We start from the raw sequence: 21,673 nt of genomic DNA, 5'->3' as shown, positions 1-21,673 counted from the left end.
GTGCCTCTATCGTTCTCCTTTCATGTGTCATGCCAACACGTACTGTAAATGGCTCGATCATCAACAAAAAATCAATTAAGAAATGCATGTGAAGGCGGCGGGTAATTTGCCTCATCCATGAAGAAGCCGGAGCATGATAACCTACGACCTGAAGACAAGAGAGTGATGAGCCAAAATGGAAGTGAGAGACAGGGGGTAGGAAGTTGAGCAGAGGAAACCCCCGAAAAAGGAAACGTGCATCTAGGCCACTGAGTCATTTCCCTTGTGTTCTGCGTCTTCCTCTTCTTCTTTTTTTTTAAATATACACTGACAGTATAAATTATGTACATCATCACTGGGGGTTACACGGAGTGGGAGAGGGCCCACGGGTTTAAGGCCTCCAGATTTCAGCTTTTTATCCCCTGTAAAGTCTGCCCGCAGTTAGGTTGCGGAATTAATTCAGGCTCAGAACTTAGCCTCCCCCTTCCTCTTTTAGATCTTCATCCACACACACACACATAAAAAAGAGGAGTGAGTGTGATATCTGGCCTTCGGAGGACAGATTTTAATCTCATGAATGCCTTAAAGGCTACGCCTACGTAACGGTTATGTGGTTTAATACACTAATAAACTAAATGACATGTTTACTAATGCCCTGGCCAGCTGCAAATGGTCAGGCGAGTTACATAAAATGATTCAATGTGCATCAACAAGTGAACTCCAGCCAAAGCATTGGGTTCTTCGTGACCACCGGCACTGAAGTATTTATGGGTTTTGTTAAACGATTGTTTGTAAAACTGCCCAATAAAAACAACCCCGTCCACAGGCGACAGCTTGGCTGGGAGAGAGCCTGCTGTATCAAAAGAGATTTCCCATCGCCATACACTTGCAGTAGCCCGCCATCAGCACTACTTCCATCCATCCATCCATCCATTCATTCATTCATTTTCTTCCACTTATTAAGGGTTGGGTCATGGAGGCAGCCGGCTAAGCAGGGTGTTCCCAACATCACTACGCGGCCACGCTTTCCAGCTGCTGGGGGATCCCGAGGCGCTCCCAAGCATGATGGGATATGTAGTGCCTCCAGCGAGTTCTGGGTCTACCTCTAGGACAGTTGGACGTTCCTAGTACACCTCCAAAGTAAGGCGCCCAGGTGGCATCCTGACAAGAACCACCTCATCTGACTCTTTTCGACGTAAAGGAGCGGCGGCTCTACTGCGATCCCCCTCCGGATGTGTGAACTCCTCACCTTATCTCTACTCCTCAAAACGGACCGGTACACAGCCACATTACTGCTGACGCAACACAAATCCACCTGTCCATCTCCCGCTACATGTTCCCCTTACTCGTGAACAAGACCCCTAGATACTTAAAACTCCCTCCCTTGGGGCAGGAACTCATCCCCAACCCGGACAGAACGATCCACCGCTTTGCCAGAACCATGGACTGGGACTTGGAAACACATTCGGCTGCAAACCACCCCAGTGCTCACTGGAGGTCACAGTCAGCACAACAAGTTCTGACGGCAAAAGGGGGGATCTTTAAATTGCCTGTTTTGTCTGACCGGCAGTTAAAATGTAAAAAAAAAATCAATTTAAGAAACATTAGGGTGACAGGATTGAATTCTCACATCTGAGGAGCGAATGTTTTATGATTTTTTTGCTTGATAAATTAAATTGAAATTATTTAAAAATCAAGTTATCTGCAATTTTAACACCAGAGATGACATCAATGCCTTTCTATGACAGAAAGATGACAAAAAAAACATGTGCACATGAGTTTGAGCCAGATGGCCAGTATTTGATGAATGTCCTAAACAATTACCTTTGTGCAAAGGCCAAGTTGTGTATGTAACTTATATCCTTCTGGAGGAATTCAGCTGATTTTGAAAGGCGAGTAGACTCCATTTCTTGCTTCAGGACATGTGTAGGAACATAGTTTTCAGAGTCAGGCTTTAAATTTCAAGGACATAGTCACTCTAATCAGGACACCACCCTGCTGCCTGTTTTTCCTTCATCTCTAACATTCACCGTTGGTCCAGGCTTGCCGTTCCTGGTGGGATCCATTAATTCCTGCAATATCTCCCACCCAGTCTCTTTGGGAAGGGGGGGAATGGAAGGGGGGTAAGTTGGACACAGCAGTCACTAGTTCCTTCCAGTAAACTTTCAACACTACATCCTCCACGTTAGCTGTTGAAGTGTGATCTCACCAGATCAAAACGTCATGACCGCTACAATCCACAAAACCCCCCAGTCGCTATGTGAGTCGATCAATAATTAATCGGGTAAATCTTTATACGGCAAATATTTGTCCGAGGGGGAAAAAAGGAAGGACCATGAATTAATAACAGGGAAACCAGTATTTATGTACTATGTTATGTATGTATGTTTGAGAGAGAATAACAGATGCAGATAGACAGACAAAGGCTCTTTGACTAGATGGATATCGGGGGTGTCAGATACTTGGTGTCCATTATAGCCCTCAATCACGGTAATTGTCTAGACTGTGTGTGTGTGTGTGTGTCTTTAATTTTCCTACAAGGCTGTTGATTTCCGTCTAATCTATGAATGACTGCATAATTATCTTGCGTGTTCCAGCGATCACAGAGAGTATCGTCAGCCGGTGATTATTGCTGAGAACAGTAACTTGAACCATAATATCTAATCCAGCAGTAAATGTTGGCCTGCTTCCTGCTCTATCACTATGAATTGAGTTCCTCTTCCGACGTGGACCCTGTACGACACCAGGAAAGGACAGCAGGACATAGGTCATGTATAGGCTGGTGTTAATGAAATCACAGGAAGGGTGTGTGCACACACACACGAGACTCTTTGATGCCCTCATGGCCTGATCATTTCACCATTTTCTCATTTGCCCTATGGGACGACATCATCCCTGCAATTATCCCAAGGTTCATGGCCTCATGGCTTTCTAACGCTGCACATCTGGTTCGTGTGTGTGTGTGTGTGTGTGTGTGTGTGTGTGTGTGTGTGTGTGTGTGTGTGGCCGAGAACTGTGCAAGTGAGAGAGGACATGAGAAGGAATGAGAGGCTAGTAGAAGGGCGGGGTGTTGACTGGAAGAGTGTCCTCCAAGTCCCAGCTTAATTGGACAATTGTTCAGTTTAACCTCGGGCTCTCTGGCATCAGAAAGACATACGGAGTCGTCCTAATACGGACTATTAAGCAGGAAAAGGGTGGAAGAGGCACTTGCTTTGGCTCTCACTGCATTTTTTTTCCTCATGAGAAACTCCCCTGTTCCCTTGTGCAATATAAAACATCACTCACATCCACTCTGACAACACAGGGGTTAAAGTAGCTTGTCCAACAACGTAACTTCCAGAATTTGTTAGCCTCAATGTTACATTTAAAAATCAGAGTCAGAGAGGGAATCCTGCGATAAACACAGACTTAACTAAAACATGAAAAAAAAGAAGTCACATTTAGCCTGATTCACTGCTGGCTCACGAGAGCACAAAACAATCTCCCCCCAGATTCATCAGAGGCAAATCTCCACTTGACCCAATGGAGGCTGTCCAGTCGCAGCATTAGGGATGCACAGAGCTTGGACAGAGGCCTAGTTTCCCTTGGGACTGGGTGGAGGGGGGGTGGGTGGGTTGGGGTGGGTTTCCACACACTCTGGTAGCCCAACAGATGAGGAGTTATCAGGCATTTATGTCGGGTTTGGTAGCAGCCCAATCTTGTCAGGCGACCTCACCTTTGAAAGCCCTGCAGCATTTGGTAATGCTATGGAATGAAAGCATGTCTGCGATTACCAAAAAAGGCCAAGTAGCCCACACTGACCAACAGGGTTCAAAAAACTAAAATAAGATAAATTTTGATGTAGAACTGCGAGACACAACAGCGCTTTGGGCAGTCAAATGAAGCTCCCAAAAATAGACCCATGTGGTGCGGTGTATTACCTCACCCCCATTCACATCAGCAAACATGCCCATCACAATTATGTATCTAAGCCTGGCTGACATGCCCCACTCTGCTAAGCTAGCAGCAGCGCATACAGTTTCCCCCAGGTGGTTGCATGCAGGGGAGAGTCAGCAGAATGGGCGGTAGAAAAAATTGTTGGCCTATGACATGACACTTTAAATTTTTTAAAGACCCCTTTTTACAGTGAACCATGTAGTTCTAAAAATACGCCCTGCCTCAGCCCTCTCCTTCCTTCTGCCGATGCTAAATTAAGCCCCGGACCCAGGAGGGGTGGTGGTGGGCAGAGATAACACAAGTAAGCCATCAGCGATGGTAATGTCTCTTTTGGTGATGGTGATGGCTGCTCATAATTCCCCTTGCACTTCAACTTGGCCTCGTCATGGCAGAGCAGACAGCGGCTTGCGGGTTTCACAGGAGGGCTGGAGACAGATGTAGCCGGACATAATGGGGGGTTGAAAAGAGTGCGGGTTGGTGGTGGTGGTGGTGAAGGAGGAGGGGGCCGACTCATGGTCACAGCTGCAACCTCGCCGAAGGATAGGAGGCACGCTTCTAATGAAGGGCTGTAATCAAGTCGCTCGGGCTAACCTCCCACACCCAGTCAGGCCGACTTGCCAAAATGCCTCTCTTATGACAGAGGGGTTTAATATGCCGGAGGAAGGAAACAAAAGAGGAGGGGAAGAACGGTCCAAGTAATGCACATGAAAGAATGATGTATTCAACATCCAATCTGTTCTGCATTTTGGCATATAACATATCAATATTGCGTGTGGTAAACAAGTTAATCCAGATGTCGTGCGAGCAAGAGAGTCTGAAATACATGAAGTACAAGAGGAAGAGAAGGTTGGATGTGCCAGGTGAAAAAAAGGCCTCCAGACACAAACCGCAATACATGTCCTCCAGTGGGCCCGATATTCTCAGCTGTTCAATTGCGGACAGCTGGATACGACCACTCACCAAAGATCTAAAACAAGATGGTGGTGAGACAGAGACGATTTCCATTGGTGCAAAGTGGCAAGTAAAGAGTAGAGGTGGCAAAGTCTCCGGGGGGGGGGGGGGGGGGGGGGGGGGGGGGGGGGGGGGAATCTGTTGATTTCCTCCCCTCCATAACAGCTTTCAGTAGACTAAGGCCATGACTCAGGTCCGCGCCAGCTGTTGGGCCATGATGACTAGATCCATTTCACATGTTTCCCTTATCACAGTCAGCGATAGTGCAAATACACAGTTCCACATAAATCCACAGGTAGATGCTGATGAAAGAGATTCTGATTATGTCTTTTGGGCCTTTGTAGACATTTTTTTCTTGGGACCTGACGATCTTTAAGTGTTTTTTAAAAAACACACAAACTAATTAAATTGACAAGATTGATTAGGTGAGTCCGTCTCGGGTACAACACTGCCTTGAAACCCGCCAGAAACGGGATTAGGGAACTGCCCGCTGTGAACATGGGCGTGCAGATGCAGTCCTCAAATTTGGGTAATTAAATAAAGTGTAACTGCTACTGTAGATTAATCCGGCTACCAATATCTTTGCTGGTTCGTTCTATTCATGCCGACTTCACAAGACTGTGATGGCGGTGTAGCAGTGAAGAGTTTTGCCGTCCTCTGAATCATTAAAAGCAGAACACATGATCACATCTGCCAGCGGAGGAGAGGTGGGGGTAGCGAGGGCATAATTCCCCCTGTCATCTGAGACAGCATTCCTATATTAGACATGCTAAACCAGATCGCTGCTGAACATTAAGCCTGACAGCAGCGCTTTACTATTTGATGCGCTCTGCTACCGTGGCATAAACCACCAGAACTGCTGTAGCGCCGGCTAAACTGACAATTCTCTAATATATTTTTCAGAAGTCAACCTACTGTCACGTGGAAGTGGAGAAAAAGTTGATCGCTTTCAGCAGAGAGAGTTGCGATATATGCTGAGGTGGATTATTATTTAGTGGGAAGGGGGGAAAACAGGTTGCCCTAGATGCAGAGCAAAAAAAACAACCTGCCAAGACTTTTCCCCCACTGGCATCAAGTCTTTCAATTTTTGGAAAATTTCACAATAGCTTTCTCTCACAGAGTCTAACAGATAATGTTGAGCTGACCCAGCGCACAGCCAGTAAACTCATTACAGGGTTTGAGGCAAGCCGCAAGGCATAGCAGGGATCTCTGAGTGGTTCTTCGACAGCAGACCAGGTAAACTTGTGAACTTTGACATCCAAATGAACCCAACCAAGAGGAGGAGGGTGGTGGAGGAGGAGGAGATAGAGTTATGCAATCTGGGAAGACATCACTAGCTGGATGACGGCCGGGGACAGAGGCGGCTGTCCAAAACCGTAATTAGAACAGGCCCATTGTTCTGTAAGGCCACGAGCCAGCATGTTACGCCTTCTGGTCGTTCTTGAGTCGGGATTCGGCCGAGATTGCGTTAAGGCATTACAGCACATTAGGAGAGCTGTGAAACAGAAGCTCACGCAGCATAAGAGGTCACGCCAACAATTAAAGTTGCTATATAGACCTGCCAGACAGTGGTGATGATGTGCGGTGCAGACGACATATGACGATGACACATGAACAGGCAAAGGCCGAAACCAGAAGTGTGTGGAATCAACAAAACCAGAAGTCTGTGTGGAGTCAATTTCCTCTTTTGTGAAGTTCGTGGAATAATTTAAAGCTCTTGTGCAAACAAATTATCTCATCAGGATCCGATTTAGACTCTCGCTAAGACTCAGTGTCTTTCTGTAGCATTTCCTGGATACTAGGCCCCATGTGGGTTTGAATCTGGTCACTAAAATGTGTTCTTCCCACTGTTCTATAAAACGCAGCTTTGCCTCTCCTGAGCCTTTTAATGGATTTGCTGCCTCCATGAGCAAATCCACTGATCACTGTGTTCAGATTAAATGAATTCTGTACAAAATGTTGCCGTAGTAAGTGCTGATGTGGCCTGGCTGTAATTTTTTTTCAGGGGGGGGTGCTAGAATAGCTGGACAGGAGAAGCATCCACCTCCTGTTCTGCTTTACAATTTAAAAACTTTATACTGTCATCCAAATACCTTCACAGAACAGGACATGATGAAACCTGCTGCCAGGCATATACACCCCCCCCCCAAAAGTGTCAGGTCTGCTGGTAGTGTCGGGCCATGCCCACAACATGCTGACTAAATTTGAAAACACAATTTTGAGATTAGAAAGTCATTGATTTTTGACATGTTGTACATGAACGAGCTTCTGGATCACCTCATGTTTGTCTGTTTGCCTGCCATGCTCACCACACAACGCAGTCTACAGGTGTCTACAGCGTCAACTCGACCCCCCGTGCCTCGTCAGTCTGCTCCCCCAGTTAATTCTCCTGCCGGCTGGCCCGTCATTAAGTCCCTGCTCCACAGCTCGACCGCCACTGCCTTTTTACCCTTTGCCTGCCAGATCCCTCATCTCCCCAATAAATCTTCAGCTTTATATCACTTGTAGCTGTAGCTCTGCATTTATAGGTTCAACTCATTCAAATATAACAGATTCAGAATCACAAGTATTTCCTTGTTGCCAAATCCAAAGTACAGTAGTTTGATTCAGTCCAAGAACAAAGAATATTTTTCCAGGTTTGTTTCTAGTAAATGACCTGCATACTACAGTCAGGTGATGTGTAGCATCAATGACACGGAGCCAACCTTCTGTTAGCTGCCATTGCCAGAGCGATCATCACTCAGTGCAGCTTTTGACATTAACCTGTCAATACTCTTTTCACCACATCATCATCAGCAGCAGCTTTGTTTCTATTTTTTTTAATAGCAAAAGATTTATTGGTATGCTTAGGCACGGAAACGTTCTCACTCCCACAGCTGCCTCGGGCTCTTGTGGACATCGATGTGTAGGATCACCAACAGTGATAACATCACCTACTGTAGGCTCTAGTATTCTTTTGTCTTATATCTCTATCATTTTCATGTCCCCATGACCACCTCTTGACTATATTGGGTCTGAAAGAGAACATTATGCCAAACCACTTCCTCTTTATGTTTGGGAGCCCTGCTCTGATGAAACGTCGTTGGCAGCAGTATTTTTGATATGAACTAAGTCTTGCACAAGACTAATCTTGTTTTTGTCTGTTGACCAAGTGGTGAACCCAATCGGCGGCTGCTTTCAAGTTCTACCTGCCTGCACAGGAACGCGGGGCGCAACTAAAGCGGAAACTATCTGTGTTATGCCGAGTCAACACTGGCACGATGACACTCAATGCAATGTGGTTTAGCATTTGATAACGCTACTGATGAAACCTCACAAACACGAATCTCCATGAATAGGTGGCAATCATCAGGTCTTAACCATAAACTGTACATAAAAATGGGCTTGTCAACGGGTCCGGAAAAGTCAAGTCAATGCAGAAGTGGCCTGGCACCTGTGTTATCTCGAATGACCAGCAGGGGGCGACTCCACTGGTTGCAAAAAGTTTCTCTTTTGCAACCAGTGTCCCATTGTCCTTTACATGCACTTTTATTGCTATTAAATCGTGTTTTATCGCTCTGGATTTAATATCTATTTTAATGTAATGCTGTCAATTTAAATTTCTTAATATTTTTGCTTTCATTCTGAATTTTAATGTCTTTGTGTTAATGTAAGTCAATGCCTCTGTAAAGCACTCTGAGTTACCTTGTGTATCAATGGTGCTATACAAATAAACTTACCTTGCCTTAAATTTTATTGTCTGTGATTTATATGTTTTTGTGAAAGCACTTTGTGATGTTACTACTACAGGGTGCTATATAAATACAATTATGATATTATTATTGATGCATACATCTTTACAAACGACGACGACGAGAGGCATGCTGCAGGTCCACCCTCTCTCTCTCTCTCCCCCCCTCCTCTCTCTCGCTCTACACACAGGAGAAGAGATGACATCATGTTGGGTCAGCTCGGGTTTTTCAGTCAGTGCTGCTCGGCTCGCTCTTGCACATCTGCGTCACCTTAGCACACATTGACTTACATACTATTACTGCTTATCTAATGCATGTGCGTGCACGCGGCAGGTGATGACCCCCCCATGCAGCGCGCGCGCAACCAGGAAGGACTTTTTGAATCGAACGACGGTTTTATTGTCTTGAATGAATGCGAGACAATTCTTACTGCAATCGTTCAAAAAATAAATAATCACAAAGTATGCAAGGGTGCAGACGTGAGGCTGATGTCTGCAGAGAGACGTGTAGTAAATGTGTGCAGCGGACGTTGCAGCGTCACAACTGAAAGACATCGCGACTGTGCGTTTGATAGTAATATATATATATATATATATATATATATATATATATATATATATATATATATATATATATATATATAATAAATGATAATCTCAATCACAACAATGTAAGGGATGCGAATGGAAGGTAGCTTTCACGTGACACACACTCACGCACGCACGCTGACCCACATTTCGTGGCACCGCTCGGACAAGTTGACGCCGCCTCGTCGTCGTCGTCGTCGTCATTGAAAAAACAACAACAAACAAATCGAACGCACACTTTCTTTAGTACAACCTGTCAGCCGCGGCTCTTCTCTGCGCTTCATTTACTCACCCCCTGGGGGCGGGGAGGAGGAGGGGGGGAGACAAACCGAACCAACCCGGGGGGACGCGTCTCCGTCTTGCTACAGCGTCAAAATGTCTCACACACACACACACACACACACACACACACTCGGAAAGAAGAGAGCTCCTCAGCAGGTGCAAGAGAGACCGCGTCAATTAACGAAGCGCGCGCTCCTCCGCTCGGGACCGTTAAAAAAAAAAAGCAAACCTACGCACTTCACCCCGGCGAGCCGCCGCCGCCGCTCCTCCTCCTCGCCGCCGCCGAGAAGACGTCGGAACCCGAGTCGAACGGTGGCCGGTGGTCACCTTCCAACTTCAGGGTTCCCGCCGCCACCACCACCACCACCACCACCCGGGAGCCGACCCCCGCTCAGTTTTACATCCACTTTCCGCCGCGTTAGCTCCGGTCGCCCTGCTGCTAGCCGCCGCCGAGACGAAGAGGAAGTGTCACCTCAGTTTTTTAGAAGAGCGCTGGCGGAGGAGCGGAGGGGGGGCGGGGGGGGGGGGCGGCAAACAGTGACAGCCACACGACAACAGAGGAGGGGGGGGGGGGGAACAGCCGCTCTCACCTTTTCAGTAAAAGTCGCCGCCGCCGCCGTTGTTGTTGTTGTTGTTGTTGTTGTTGTTGTTGTTGTTGAGGAGAGCGTGTGGTGTGTTTTAGTCCCCGCGACTGTGCACCGTCGGCGCGGCGCGACTTCGCCGAAGTGCTGTCAGTTGGTGCGGACTTCCTGGATGACGACGGAGCCGCGGGGAGCTCGCCCCCCTCCGCCGGCTCTGACAGCCACACGCTGCCAGACGGGCCGGAAACCGAGGAGCTGCCGGCGCGCCTGCGACGGGATGAGCACTTTCCACACTTTGCCCCCTTTTTTTTTTTTTTTCTTTCTTTCTTTTATCAAACAGAACAACAGTCAAATTGAACAAGTGCTAAATCACATGCAGCACAAATGCAGCATTACAAGTCTCCCGAGTGATGCTGATTCAAATAACAAAGATAATGAGTGAAAAGTTAGCGAGCAACAAATCCTACACCTTATTTTCTGAAAGATGCCTGGACTGAGACTGAGTCACTCCGATCCGTCGCAACTTGACTGAAGTCTGAATCCGGCAGCCGATGGCCCCGAGTGTCGCTCACACTCAGTACAATGCCGCCATCTTCTGTTCTTTATTAGAAGTTCAACTTGGCACACCGGAGACGTCTGCATCCTCACCAATATATGACATATAGAGATATTTCGACTGGTGCACTTTGCACGTTCTTGCCTGGGTCAGTGAGTTCAAAAACTTTTCTTTTCTAGAACAGGTTAGTGGTTCTGGAACAGGTGATATCCAGGAGATAAGGGGACAATTGTTTCTCATGCACAGAAAAAATGATCTGTTGATAAATGTTATAAGATTACAAATATATTGTCTCATTAAGAAGAATATAGAAACGTTAAGAAGTCAAATTTATATAAAAGACAAAGATCCTTATGCTACACAGCTACAATCAGGTACTCTAGCGGGCCTCAGATCCATTACGGTTCGAGGACATAACGGTTAAACTTTTTATTAAAATGTCATGAATTTCTGTTCATTTCATTCGTCTCAATGATTATGACTAACTTCTATTGTGCTCTTTATTTTTACCTGATTTTATTTGCAAAGCTTTGGAGAAAAGGCAGGATATTTGTTCAAGGCTCAGTTGTTTAAATACAATGGAATGTTTGACCACTGCAACCTAAGCTAAATGAAATATATATATATATATATATATATATATATATATATATATATATATATATATTCGTATTCATTCTTTTAAAAAGATAATTTAAAAAAACATGAATGTAGCTGGAATTATCGGTGAAAACGTGGCCTTTGTACAAGAAAAACACTGGAAAATGCCTCTTTGTTTGTTATAAATTGTACTTTATTATTATAATTATAGAAGCAACCAATGACGGAAATATATTAAATCATCCAGGCAACTGAATAAGCATAACATAAAACAATGAGCAGATGGGGAAAGACATGCAGAAGGCCCCAGACTGAAAGAGACACAAAACAAGTACAAATGACAAATAATGGGAAGAAAAGAAATGTCCTGTTTTGTCTGACGAACAGTCCAAAAACCCAAAGTTATTCAGGTAATTTGTGCAAACACAAAAGAAGATTGTTTTCATCTCCTGAATTCTGAAATGTGTAAAGAGCTTCTCACTGCTCTATTGTGTGCACCCCAGATGTAGTACAAAATTTCAGACAAAAAATACTTTCCAGAACCCAAGGTGACATCTTTAGATGACATGTTTTGTCCATACGGTTTCGAAACCCAAATATATTTAGTTCACTATCACAGGTGATTGAGAGAAACAGGAAATATTCATACCTCAGAAGCTAGAACGAAAAAAATAATTAGGTGCTCTTTGGGGATCTTCTACTCCAGGTGTCACATTACTACATGCACCCCCAGCTTCCTGGAAAGCAGTATTGATGTTTAAGAACAAATTAAATAGTGGTAGCTTCATAGCAAGGGGAAAAGACAGGAGTTAGAGATCCATTTTCAGCAGTAGCGTTTTGACTGAGAAGCACTAATAACCATCAATGGGTTCTGGTCAATTTTAGAATTGATTTTAAGATTTTATTGATGACTTTTAAATCCCGTTCTGGACTTGTTCTTGGGGAACATTTAAAATCTTCTGACACCATATGTGTTCTAACCTGAGGTCACCTGATTGAACTCTTTCCCTGAGGACATTCGTTTACCTTTTGCCAAACAAATATTTTATCTTATTGATTTTAATCATTTAAGTTTGTTTCATTTCATGTTACTCTTTTCTCATCATGTAACATTTCTGTCTTAATGTGGCCTATATTTGTATGATCTTTAACCTGCCTTTGTTTCCTATTGCTTGCCTCTGTTCTTGATTCTTTCATGCAAATTACTCCATAACTACGTTTTGAAAGCTGCTGTATAAATAAAGTTAACTATTACATTGACAGTATTATGATCCATTCTTCTCCCTTCTGTGGAAGTGTAGAAAAACTAAATGTGAAGCGAACCAGGAGCCAAAACAAAGAGAGCCCGCAGCTCCCCATGTTCGTCAATATGCCTGTTTGAATGTTTTTGTCGTAGTGCTTAATGCGCACATAAAAAAATAAATGTGTATGTCAATAATGAGCTGGGATACTTAATCTAAAATTATTTATGTAATATTTGAACAATGTAAGAGGTTGTTCCGCGTCACACGTCAATAATACAGACATTGTGCACAGGCATAAGGTCGGACAGCTTGGCGCTCGGAGGTCCTGCCGGTTGTAGGCGCTGTTCCCGAAGCAGGCTGCAAAACACAAATCGATTGTTTATTTTGTGTTTGTTTACATTTTTTCAACATCGAACAAATGGCGTCGACTTTACTATCGCCCATGGTGGATTACTACAACGACGAGGAGGAACTCGACAGCGTGGAGGACGACGACGATCGCAGTTTCCGGGGAAGAGACTCCGAAGAAGGTAGAACGTTGAAACGAATTGAGCAAAAAAAAAAAAAAAAAAGAAAAGCTCCCACAACCGTCGGGCTCTGTCTACTTGTTGGAGACAGAACGGAAACGCGCTGTTAGTGCGTAAAAAAGTACATATCTTTTAACGCAGCATTTGAAGCGACCCGTGGTTTACGCTTATATGAACGACGGATTTCTCGTGGTGTGTGTTGTGAATTGTATTAGCAACTCAAAATCTAGTTTTAATTGCCCAAGCTAGTCCGACGTGAGCTGCAGCCACACACACACACACACACACACCGTTAGCATGTTAGCTACACAACATGTTAGCTGCCCGCCAAACAAGTTCCTGCCCGAGACACATTTCAGAAGCAGGTGATGTAAACAACAGAAAATAAATTTTAAAAAAATATATATATATAAGTATATATGAACCGATTACTCAGGCTGGATTACTCCCAGCGCCGCTAAGCGAATTTATCGAATTTACGAAAAACATAATATCACGAATAAACTCACGTGTTTTGAAACTAGCTAACGTGTGAATAGTAAAAACCGCTCGGACACATTTAACGCCCCCCCCCCCCAAAAAAGAAGAAAAAAGGTCAACATTGATTTGTAGTTTTATGACCCTGCGTCATATGACCCGGGCTTGATACGCGCTTTTAATTGAATGCTGTCTTTTAAAAAAAAAAAAAAAAAAAAAGGAGGCTTAGCTACATGGCGTTAATTAGCCCGCTACTAGCTACGTGACGTTAGTTCGGAGCGTTGACAGGTCGCGGAACCCTGCGTGCAGTGTCCGCCGCGCCGCCGCACCGCCGCCGCTTTTCACGCTCTCCAACGAGACGGGACGGATCGCGGTGAGAGAGGAACGAAAGGCAGAGAGGAGGAGGAGAGAAAAAGAGAAGCAAAGGCGATGGCAACACTACAAGGTTAGATAGTCCCCCCCCCCCCCCCCCCCCCCTCCCCTCCCTCCGCCCCTCCCCCGACGATGACTTCCAACGCAGCCTGTAAATTGTGTTTTATTCATTTGTCTTTTCACTCGTCCCGGACGCGTTGACTGCGCGAGCTACTCTTTTCCAAACGGCTAACTTAAGCTAGCGCGCACTATGCTAACAGAAAACGAAAGCTGCCGTGTCAGCTCAACGCGACCGGGCCCCTTTTTTCTTCTTTTTTTGTGTGAAGCTAACGCCCCCCCCGGTGCTTGTGAACTTGGCTCCCGAGTTTGCCACATCGCCACCGGCCCTCGGGTGAAACATGCTAGCGTTTACTTGGGAGGGCTCACTGGCGGCACCGGACAAGTTAGCCGGGGGCACCGCTTGTCCTCAATTCACCATGCGGCGAGCTGTCCACGCACTCCACGGCCGGTGTCGTGATACTGCCACTGGACTTACAGGTGTGCTCACCTTAGCGTCGTCGAGCTGAACGTCCCCACCTCTGACGTCCGAGATTACACGAGGGAGGTTCAGGATCTTTCGTGTCAAACATGAGATGTTACCCCCTGATCTCCTTATCCACCATTACCTGACCAGTGCCACGCACGTCCTTTGATCTGCTGCCTGCCTGCCTGTCTGTATATCTGTCTGTCTGTATATCTGTCTGTCTGTATATCTGTCTGCCTGTCTGTATATCTATCTGCCTGTCTGTATATCTGTCTGTCTGTCTGTATATCTATCTGCCTGTCTGTCTGCATATCTATCTGTCTGTCTGTATATCTGTCTGTCTGTCTGCATTTCTATCTGTCTGTCTGTATATCTGTCTGTCTGTATATCTGTCTGTCTGCATTTCTATCTGTCTGTCTGTATATCTGTCTGTCTGTATATCTGTCTGTCTGTCTGCATTTCTATCTGTCTGTCTGTATATCTGTCTGTCTGCATATCTGTCTGTCTGTCTGTATATCTGTCTGTCTGTCTATATCTGTCTGTCTGTCTGCATATCTATCTGTCTGTCTGTATATACATATCTGTCTATCTGCTGCCTGCCTGTCTGTCTATCTGACTGTCTGTCTGCATGCGTGCCTGTCTATCTATCTATCTATCTATCTATCTGCCTGTCTGCCTGTCTGCCTGTCTGCCTGTCTGTCTGTCTGTCTGTCTGTCTGTCTGTGAACTCCTGCCTTATTGCATTATCTTGCACAATCTAATTATAACAACAAAACTCACAATTGTCTCGTGGTACAGTATGTCGTAATAATCAGTGTATTTCTTTTCTCTTTTTTTTAAACTGTCCAAAAACTGAATCCGTTGTGCATTTTGGTTGAGATGTACTTGTGAAATCTGAGCCCAATTCGTCTCCTGTCGTGCCCCTTCTTCCAGACACAGAGGATGCCAGTGAGACAGACCTCGCCAAGCACGACGAGGATGACTATGTGGAAATCAAAGAACAGTAAGTCTCTTTGGCAAAGCGTTGCCTCAGCTGTTATGAATAAATTGTAATAATAATTAAAAGTCATTTGAAGAGGAAAGTTGTTCAAATGTGTGACCCGCATGCGGCTGGCGGCCAAAGGGAAATGTGATATAAATTCTTTGTTTATTTAAATTGCAGAATGTACCAAGACAAACTGGCCTCTCTGAAGAGACAGCTGCAGCAGTTACAAGAAGGTAACCATTTGGATAAATTCTTATGAATAGAAGAGTCAGGCGTTGTTGTTTGTTTAGTTTTTTAGTCTTTTAAATGTTAGTGACTGGTGCAGTTTAGTTTGAGATTTGTGAGAGGATGTGGATTTATTTTTTTTGCTTGGAGATCTTTTGAAGGACACAGTCAAATCCATCCTCATTAGTCATGGCGGTGGTTGGGGATTACATCATCGGGCTTTAAAGGCAGCAGTTCTATAGGTGGTTTTAATAGTTGAGACATAATCTCTGGGTAGAAAAACAGAAATGGACGATGACAGCCTGTCCTCCGCCATTGAAAATCATCAACTGTCTGTTCTTTACTGATGCAGGCCAATGTTGAAAGTAGAAATTGTGACGTGACTTGTTGTTGGCTTTTTGTAAATCCAAATATAATTGTATTGTCAGTGTAATTTGGATCTACAATGTCAAAATACTGCCAGAATGTTTTTTCTAGAAATAATGATAACGCATTTTAATAAATGATTTGTATTTTATTTTATTTTGAAGTTTTAATAACTTCAGAATTTACTTGCTTTAACCCTACACAAACATCTATGTCATAATTTAATAACACTACAAAATTATCAAAGGAAAACTAGTGCAGTAAAGACCGACAGAAGCCCAAATTTTCTGACATTTTCCTGAAATTTTCCCGGAGGGGCCGTATGTGAGAACGCAAATGTTGCTCCGGACAGTTTGAGGAACTTTACTTACTGGCAGGAAAAGTTCCGGAAACTGTCCGAGTGAGCCCATGTGAGAATACAGCAGGAACATCTCTGGAACATTCACGGCGAGAATTTACCACAAATGTTCCTGCTGTTGCAAACGCCTCTGACTCGGACAATCTCCTGCTACGTTCTACAAATGCGAACGGCAAACTCCAGGGGAAATGTCCAGACTGACCCAAATGTTCCCGACATTTTCCGCTGTTCATGTCCGAGGACGTCTAAAGAGACAAAGAGATTCCTCCGTTCGTCGTTACGTGACTCTTTCTGTGTGCAGGTACGCTGCAGGAGTACCAGAAGAGGATGAAGAAGCTGGACCAGCAGTACAAAGAGAGACTCCGAAATGCAGGCGAGTTGAGCAAATATTCCGAGGCGGCCCACGCTGTGTTGCCCTCTGACGCATCCGCACCGAGACCGTGCTCGGAGGAGATTGTTAAAGATTCAGGAGTGCCTCCTAATTTAGTTTTGCTTTGTTTGGCGAGGGCAGAACATTGGCTATTAATGGTGCTGCAAAACAACAGTTTGGAAGTGAGAGGTAGGAAGAGGAAACCAGCCCAAACTCAAGAGTAGGAGGCGGGATGTGTTTGAAAACGTTGTTTTTGTTCGCTCAGTGGCTTGTGTTTGATCAGCTTTAGGGCTGCAGCTAACAATTATTTCCATTGTCAATTAATCTGTTGATTATTTTCTCGATGAATCGATTAGTTGTTTCCCCAAACCCCAAGATGATGTTTTGTTTTGTCCACACACCGAAGACATATCGATTAACTGTTGTAGCTCTAATCAGCTTCTTCCTTTGCTTCCTGTATGTGTCAAAATTCGACGTTCTCTCATTTTTATTTTGCCCAGAATGCACTGAAAGAATAATAATGAAAAAGAAACTCGGCACCTGGTAATTGACCCATATAATGATCAACTGAGAACTTGACATAGTAACGATAAAATGGGTAAAACAGAACAAGATGCATTTATAATGATCAGCAACTGTGTTTTCAAATTCATAGATATTTTCTTAAATGTTTTAGGGTAATTTTTTTTGCAATTGTATTTTCCTCTGTGACCCCGTTAAAATATTTTCTAGTCTTGTGGGGTGATCAAAGTTTATAATGTACCAGTGAAGAATTTCATGACATTCAACTGATTTGTGTTCTTCATGACCGGTTACGTTTTTTCTCCTCCCTCTCCTCGTCCAGATCTATTTCTCCAACTTGAGGTGAGTAATATTCCTCTTCAGCTCACTTCCTGCTTCACCTTTGTATTGTTTAGAGGTAACGCAAGGAAAAACATCCCTTCTTTTCTTATTTCTGCCCGTCGACTGTCTGCAGACGGAGCAGGTGGAGAGAAACTACATCAAGGAGAAGAAGGCGGCGGTGAAGGAGTTTGACGATAAGAAGGTGGAGCTGAAGGAAAACCTGATTGCAGAGCTGGAGGAGAAGAAGAAGATGATTGAGAATGAAAAGTTAACAATGGAGCTGACAGGTGGTAAGGCAGCCAGAAAGAGATGGAATTAATCAGGAACTCGTCCAGCAGAACAAAATACATGTGGGTGGAAGGGAGAGGGGGTTTTACGGGATTTAAGTATGAAATTTTCAGATTAGAGTCAGACTTTTCAGATACAGCTAGACAAAATGTTGCAGTCTGTTCTTTTGAATTTTCTGTGCTGGAAATTAGTTTTTTCTTTTAATTTAAAAATGGGAGTGTGTCCTTTTTTTAAAAATCATCAGACACTAATTTTCAGATCTCAATGTGTCATCATTTCTTTTCATCCATAGACTCAATGGAGGTAAAACCCATCATGACTCGGAAGCTGAGGAGACGACCCAACGATCCAGTCCCGATACCGGACAAACGGAGAAAACCCGCACCAGATATCCTTTGCATACTTAAGAGGAATGAATCTGAGGAGTAAATTAGTCAGTAGTATTTGTACTTTCTCTAGATACTTTTTGATATCTCCGAAGAGAAGTTCCGAGGTCGCCTGTGTGTTCCTTAACTCTTCAAACCTCAGCTAAATTATTTGCTAACAGACGACCAGATAATGGAGGATCTAAGAACACTTAACAAGGTAAGTATTTCTTAATTAATTAAAACGATACATGGCCCCGCTGAATCGTATTTCTCGTGATTATTTCTTTTAAAAATAATTTCTCACCTTCTCTTTTACAGCTCAAGTCACCAAAGCGTCCAGGTATGTCACCCTTTTCAACTCTGTCATGCACAATTAACTCCTCTACTTTAAGAAATAGTTTGTAATTTGGGGAAATACACATTTTTTTTCCTGCTTCATTGACGACTGCTAAACATGCAGCTGGAAAACAAACACTGGAAATAGCCGAAGCGACCCCCCCTCCTCTCAACAAAACAGCAAAGAGCTATAGTAAGTTTCCCAAAATGACAAACTGTTCCTTAAAAAAAACTCAAAAGCAACTAGTCCATACGTTTTGCACGGTTGTATTAATCAGACGCCCCCCCCCCTCTTCAGTGTCGCCCTCTTCCCCAGAGCACGTGCCCTCGGCTCCCATGGACAGCCCCTCCCAACGGTACGAGGCCCGCATCGAGGAGGGGAAACTTTACTACGACAAAAGATGGTGAGTTTGAAGTTCCATCCCTGCGTTTCCCCCCTCCGCAGCTTGTGCCACCACTAGATGGCCCTGTTGTCATTGTTTTCATGGCTCGTGTTTGGCCGGTCCTCAAATAACATTTTACAAGCACTTTGATGGCAGCCTCTTTTTTTTGGGGGGGGGGGGGTCTGGGCCACAGAAAGAGAGATAACTTGGCAGCCACTGTGCCCGGTGCTTGGAGCCACAACAGAAACACACATATTCAGAGAATGTTGGGTGATGGATGTGAAAGAGACTGGAAAAAAAAAAATCCTTGACCAAATGCGAGCTCTGCTGCCCAGCTGTTTGAGAGTAGCCCTCTTGTTTTCAGAGATGTGTTCGGGAACATGAGCCATTTGAAGAGGAGGGGTGTTGGGAAAAAAACTAGATGGAGCTCTCTCTTATTAATCACTGATAAGAGACGGGGGGGAAGTTGAGAGACGCCAGCTGGGAGGTAATGTGCGAACTGTTCTTTCAAAGGCAAAGTCTCATTTATTATCCGCCGGAGAAAAAAAACACCCCAGCGAAACCCAGACACAGAGAGACACGTGCGTCGTTATTCTTCTGTGGCTTCTTAATGATCAAATGCTTTTGTTGTCAGTCTATTCCCCTTGGGTTGGTTTTGTCCGCTGACAGTTTGGAGCCATTAAAAAGTTTAAAAAAAATTGTTTTGACTCTCCAGTCCAATTATCTGTTTAGTGCTATCTCAGGAGGAATGTGGTTTTATTCAGCTGGGTAATATTAAGTCTAATGAACCTAACTCTCTCCTGCCTGCACTTATTTCTATCCCTCACCCCTCCATCACCCTGAATGCCAAACTAATGCTGCTCTTTTTGGGTTTTTTTTCTTACGCTGATAGGTACCACAAGAGCCAGGCCATCTACTTGGAATCAAAGGACAACACAAAGATCAGTTGTGTCATCAGCTCAGTCGGGACCAATGAGGTGAGCTTGAGCTCATGTTGCATACAGAACTGGGTTTACTGCTTCAAACAGGAGGCTGCCGATGCCCATCAAAAACACACGTTTGCTCTGGTTGACACGTCCCCTCATCACCACAAATTCACAAATTCAAGTGTATTTTGACTCCATACAATCAATGTATTAACATGTATCAATCCACAGCTGAAAATAGTCTCCATAGCTGTTTTCAGACATGAACTTTGGAAAAATTGGGCGCGGACATTTCCCAGAGTTTGCCTTTCACATATGACGAGTGCAGCAGGAGGCAGGACCGGAGTTTTTGTTTTAGAGGCATCAAAACGCCCACTCGCTCGCTAGGAATTATCCGGAGATATTCGGATTTGCTCACACAAGCTCACTCATGACATTGTCTGAAAATTTTAGTGGGGGGCTGGCAGGAAAGTTCTGGAAAATATCGGGAGTAGCATTTGCCGACTCTTTTTCACATAAAAATCTTTTTTTGTTGTTTTGTTGGGGGGGTAATGAAATGAAAAATTCATGACCCATTTTTAGATAATGATGTATTTAATAGAAATGAATGGGCTTGGGTCGGAAGCCAGACAGGTTTGGGAAAGTCGTCATTGCCAGCTTTGGTCGATCAATATTTTCTCTTTGGCAATAAGAAAATGGCCAACACGGTCTAAAAGTGTAAATGCTGGTTGTGCTGTGAAAGTCAAGGCAATAGTTCTTTCATTAGTGGTAAAACTGGGAGAGATACCAGCTGCAGATTTATTTCACAGACTTAATGTGTGTTTGACGAGTTACTGACTGCTAATTTCTCGCTGTGATCACTGGAGAGAGAAAGCTCATCTTTCCATTTTCCAGTTTTTCCGTTGAAGGTAGATTGGGAGAAAGCAGTCTTGAATGTCTGCACACAACAGTCGCTGCAGCGGCAGCTACATTGGACTGCGTCGTTCGTTTTTCTAAATGACAATTCTCTTTCTGTCTTGTCGCCAGATTTGGGTGAGGAAGACGAGCGACAGCACAAAGATGAGGATCTACCTGGGGCAGCTGCAGAGAGGGGCCTTCGTCATCCGTCGGCGGTCGGCCGCGTGAAACATTCCCCCACCCGGTCCATTTGTCCGTTCGTCCGACTGCACCGCTTCACCTATTTGGTGCATCTCCGTTGAGTTTGACATGTGGCCTCTTTATAGTATACACTACCCCCCCCCCCCCCCCCCCCCCCCCCCTCCTCACAACACCCACCAACCCACCCACTCTCACACACACACACACACACACACACACACACACACACACACACACACACACACACACGTCTTACATGGCCATGGATAGCTCATCAGATTTTATCTGTTTTCCCACATAAACCAAACTCTAGTACAGTAAAACTGGTCATATAAGACAAGTGGCTGTTTTCCAGCATTATTTGTCACTATGTGGCATGTGTGTGTGTTTGTGTGTTTGTGTGTGTGAAGGTGGTCTGCGGGTCATGAAGACAGCTTCTGTGGCTGTCGTCTCGTGCTGTCAACAGAAGTCTTTTTCTACCCCACACGTTCTAATTTACATTCACCATTAAGTTATTTTTCTCAGAACAGCAGCTTCACGTCAACCCACAGAATCTGTCTTCAGGCCTTTCACTCTGTCCCACCGGTGACGCGCCAAGAAAGCGATCGCTGGAAAACCCTTGACGACAGGTATTATTTTTTACAAAAAATAAGATAAATAGATAAACCACACACTGATTAGCCCTGGACTTGTCTGTTAGTATTGCATATGTAAATATGAGCTTCAGGTTTGGCCAAATAAGAAGTAGCCGTCATGTCCTTTTCAAAACAGCATGCCTAAT

The 21,673-nt window shown here is 44.5% G+C and overlaps 2 protein-coding genes and 1 long non-coding RNA gene across 12 annotated transcripts in view; 1 reads left to right on the top strand and 2 right to left on the bottom strand.

Moving 5' to 3' along the window:
- Positions 1 to 10,322, bottom strand: part of taok3a (TAO kinase 3a) — a 55,785-nt gene extending 45,463 nt beyond the window's left edge. The window contains exon 1 of one of the 5 annotated variants that reach the window (XM_047329008.1): positions 10,057 to 10,322. The gene's annotated coding sequence lies outside the window, so the exon portion shown is untranslated. Of the gene's footprint in view, positions 1 to 9,437; positions 9,457 to 9,699; positions 9,930 to 10,056 lie in introns of those variants that run through there. The other 4 variants (XM_047329012.1, XM_047329009.1, XM_047329007.1 and 1 more) reach the window with 4 other exon arrangements.
- A 1,052-nt stretch (positions 10,323 to 11,374) lies between these two features.
- On the bottom strand, positions 11,375 to 14,526 carry LOC118313344. The gene is made up of 2 exons (XR_004794447.2): positions 14,371 to 14,526; positions 11,375 to 12,804 (listed from the first exon to the last, which is right to left on the bottom strand). It is a non-coding gene; the product is annotated as an uncharacterized LOC118313344 (long non-coding RNA).
- suds3 (SDS3 homolog, SIN3A corepressor complex component) lies at positions 12,769 to 21,058 on the top strand. 6 transcript variants are annotated; one of them, XM_035638698.2, is made up of 13 exons: positions 12,770 to 12,977; positions 15,280 to 15,349; positions 15,509 to 15,564; positions 16,582 to 16,653; positions 17,495 to 17,514; positions 17,627 to 17,783; positions 18,074 to 18,169; positions 18,305 to 18,366; positions 18,468 to 18,489; positions 18,610 to 18,678; positions 18,784 to 18,889; positions 19,761 to 19,845; positions 20,821 to 21,058. In XM_035638698.2, exons 1-13 carry the CDS (start codon positions 12,866 to 12,868, stop codon positions 20,917 to 20,919), a joined length of 1,026 nt encoding a protein of 341 aa, XP_035494591.1. In that variant the 5' UTR covers positions 12,770 to 12,865; the 3' UTR covers positions 20,920 to 21,058. The 6 variants fall into 6 exon arrangements, with proteins under 6 accessions (XP_035494594.1, XP_035494591.1, XP_047185188.1 ...); XM_047329232.1 differs by lacking the exon at positions 12,770 to 12,977 and adding an exon at positions 13,050 to 13,339; XM_035638702.2 differs by lacking the exon at positions 12,770 to 12,977 and adding an exon at positions 13,416 to 13,896.
- The last annotated feature ends 615 nt before the right edge of the window (positions 21,059 to 21,673 follow it).

This window comes from Scophthalmus maximus, chromosome 19 (genome assembly GCF_022379125.1).
Source record: "Scophthalmus maximus strain ysfricsl-2021 chromosome 19, ASM2237912v1, whole genome shotgun sequence".
NCBI classification, from domain to species: Eukaryota; Metazoa; Chordata; class Actinopteri; order Pleuronectiformes; family Scophthalmidae; genus Scophthalmus; species Scophthalmus maximus.
Note: the sequence above shows the minus strand (reverse complement) of the source record. Positions and strands in the feature narration are given on the sequence as shown.

Coding starts and splice junctions, on each gene's coding strand:
- suds3 (XM_035638697.2), top strand. CDS start 14,222: ATGCTAGCGTTTACTTGGGAGGGCTCACTGGCGGCACCGGACAAGTTA. Junction 16,654..17,494: donor AGAGAGACTCCGAAATGCAG/GCGAGTTGAGCA, acceptor CTCCTCGTCCAG/ATCTATTTCTCCAACTTGAG. Junction 17,784..18,073: donor AACAATGGAGCTGACAGGTG/GTAAGGCAGCCA, acceptor TTTCATCCATAG/ACTCAATGGAGGTAAAACCC.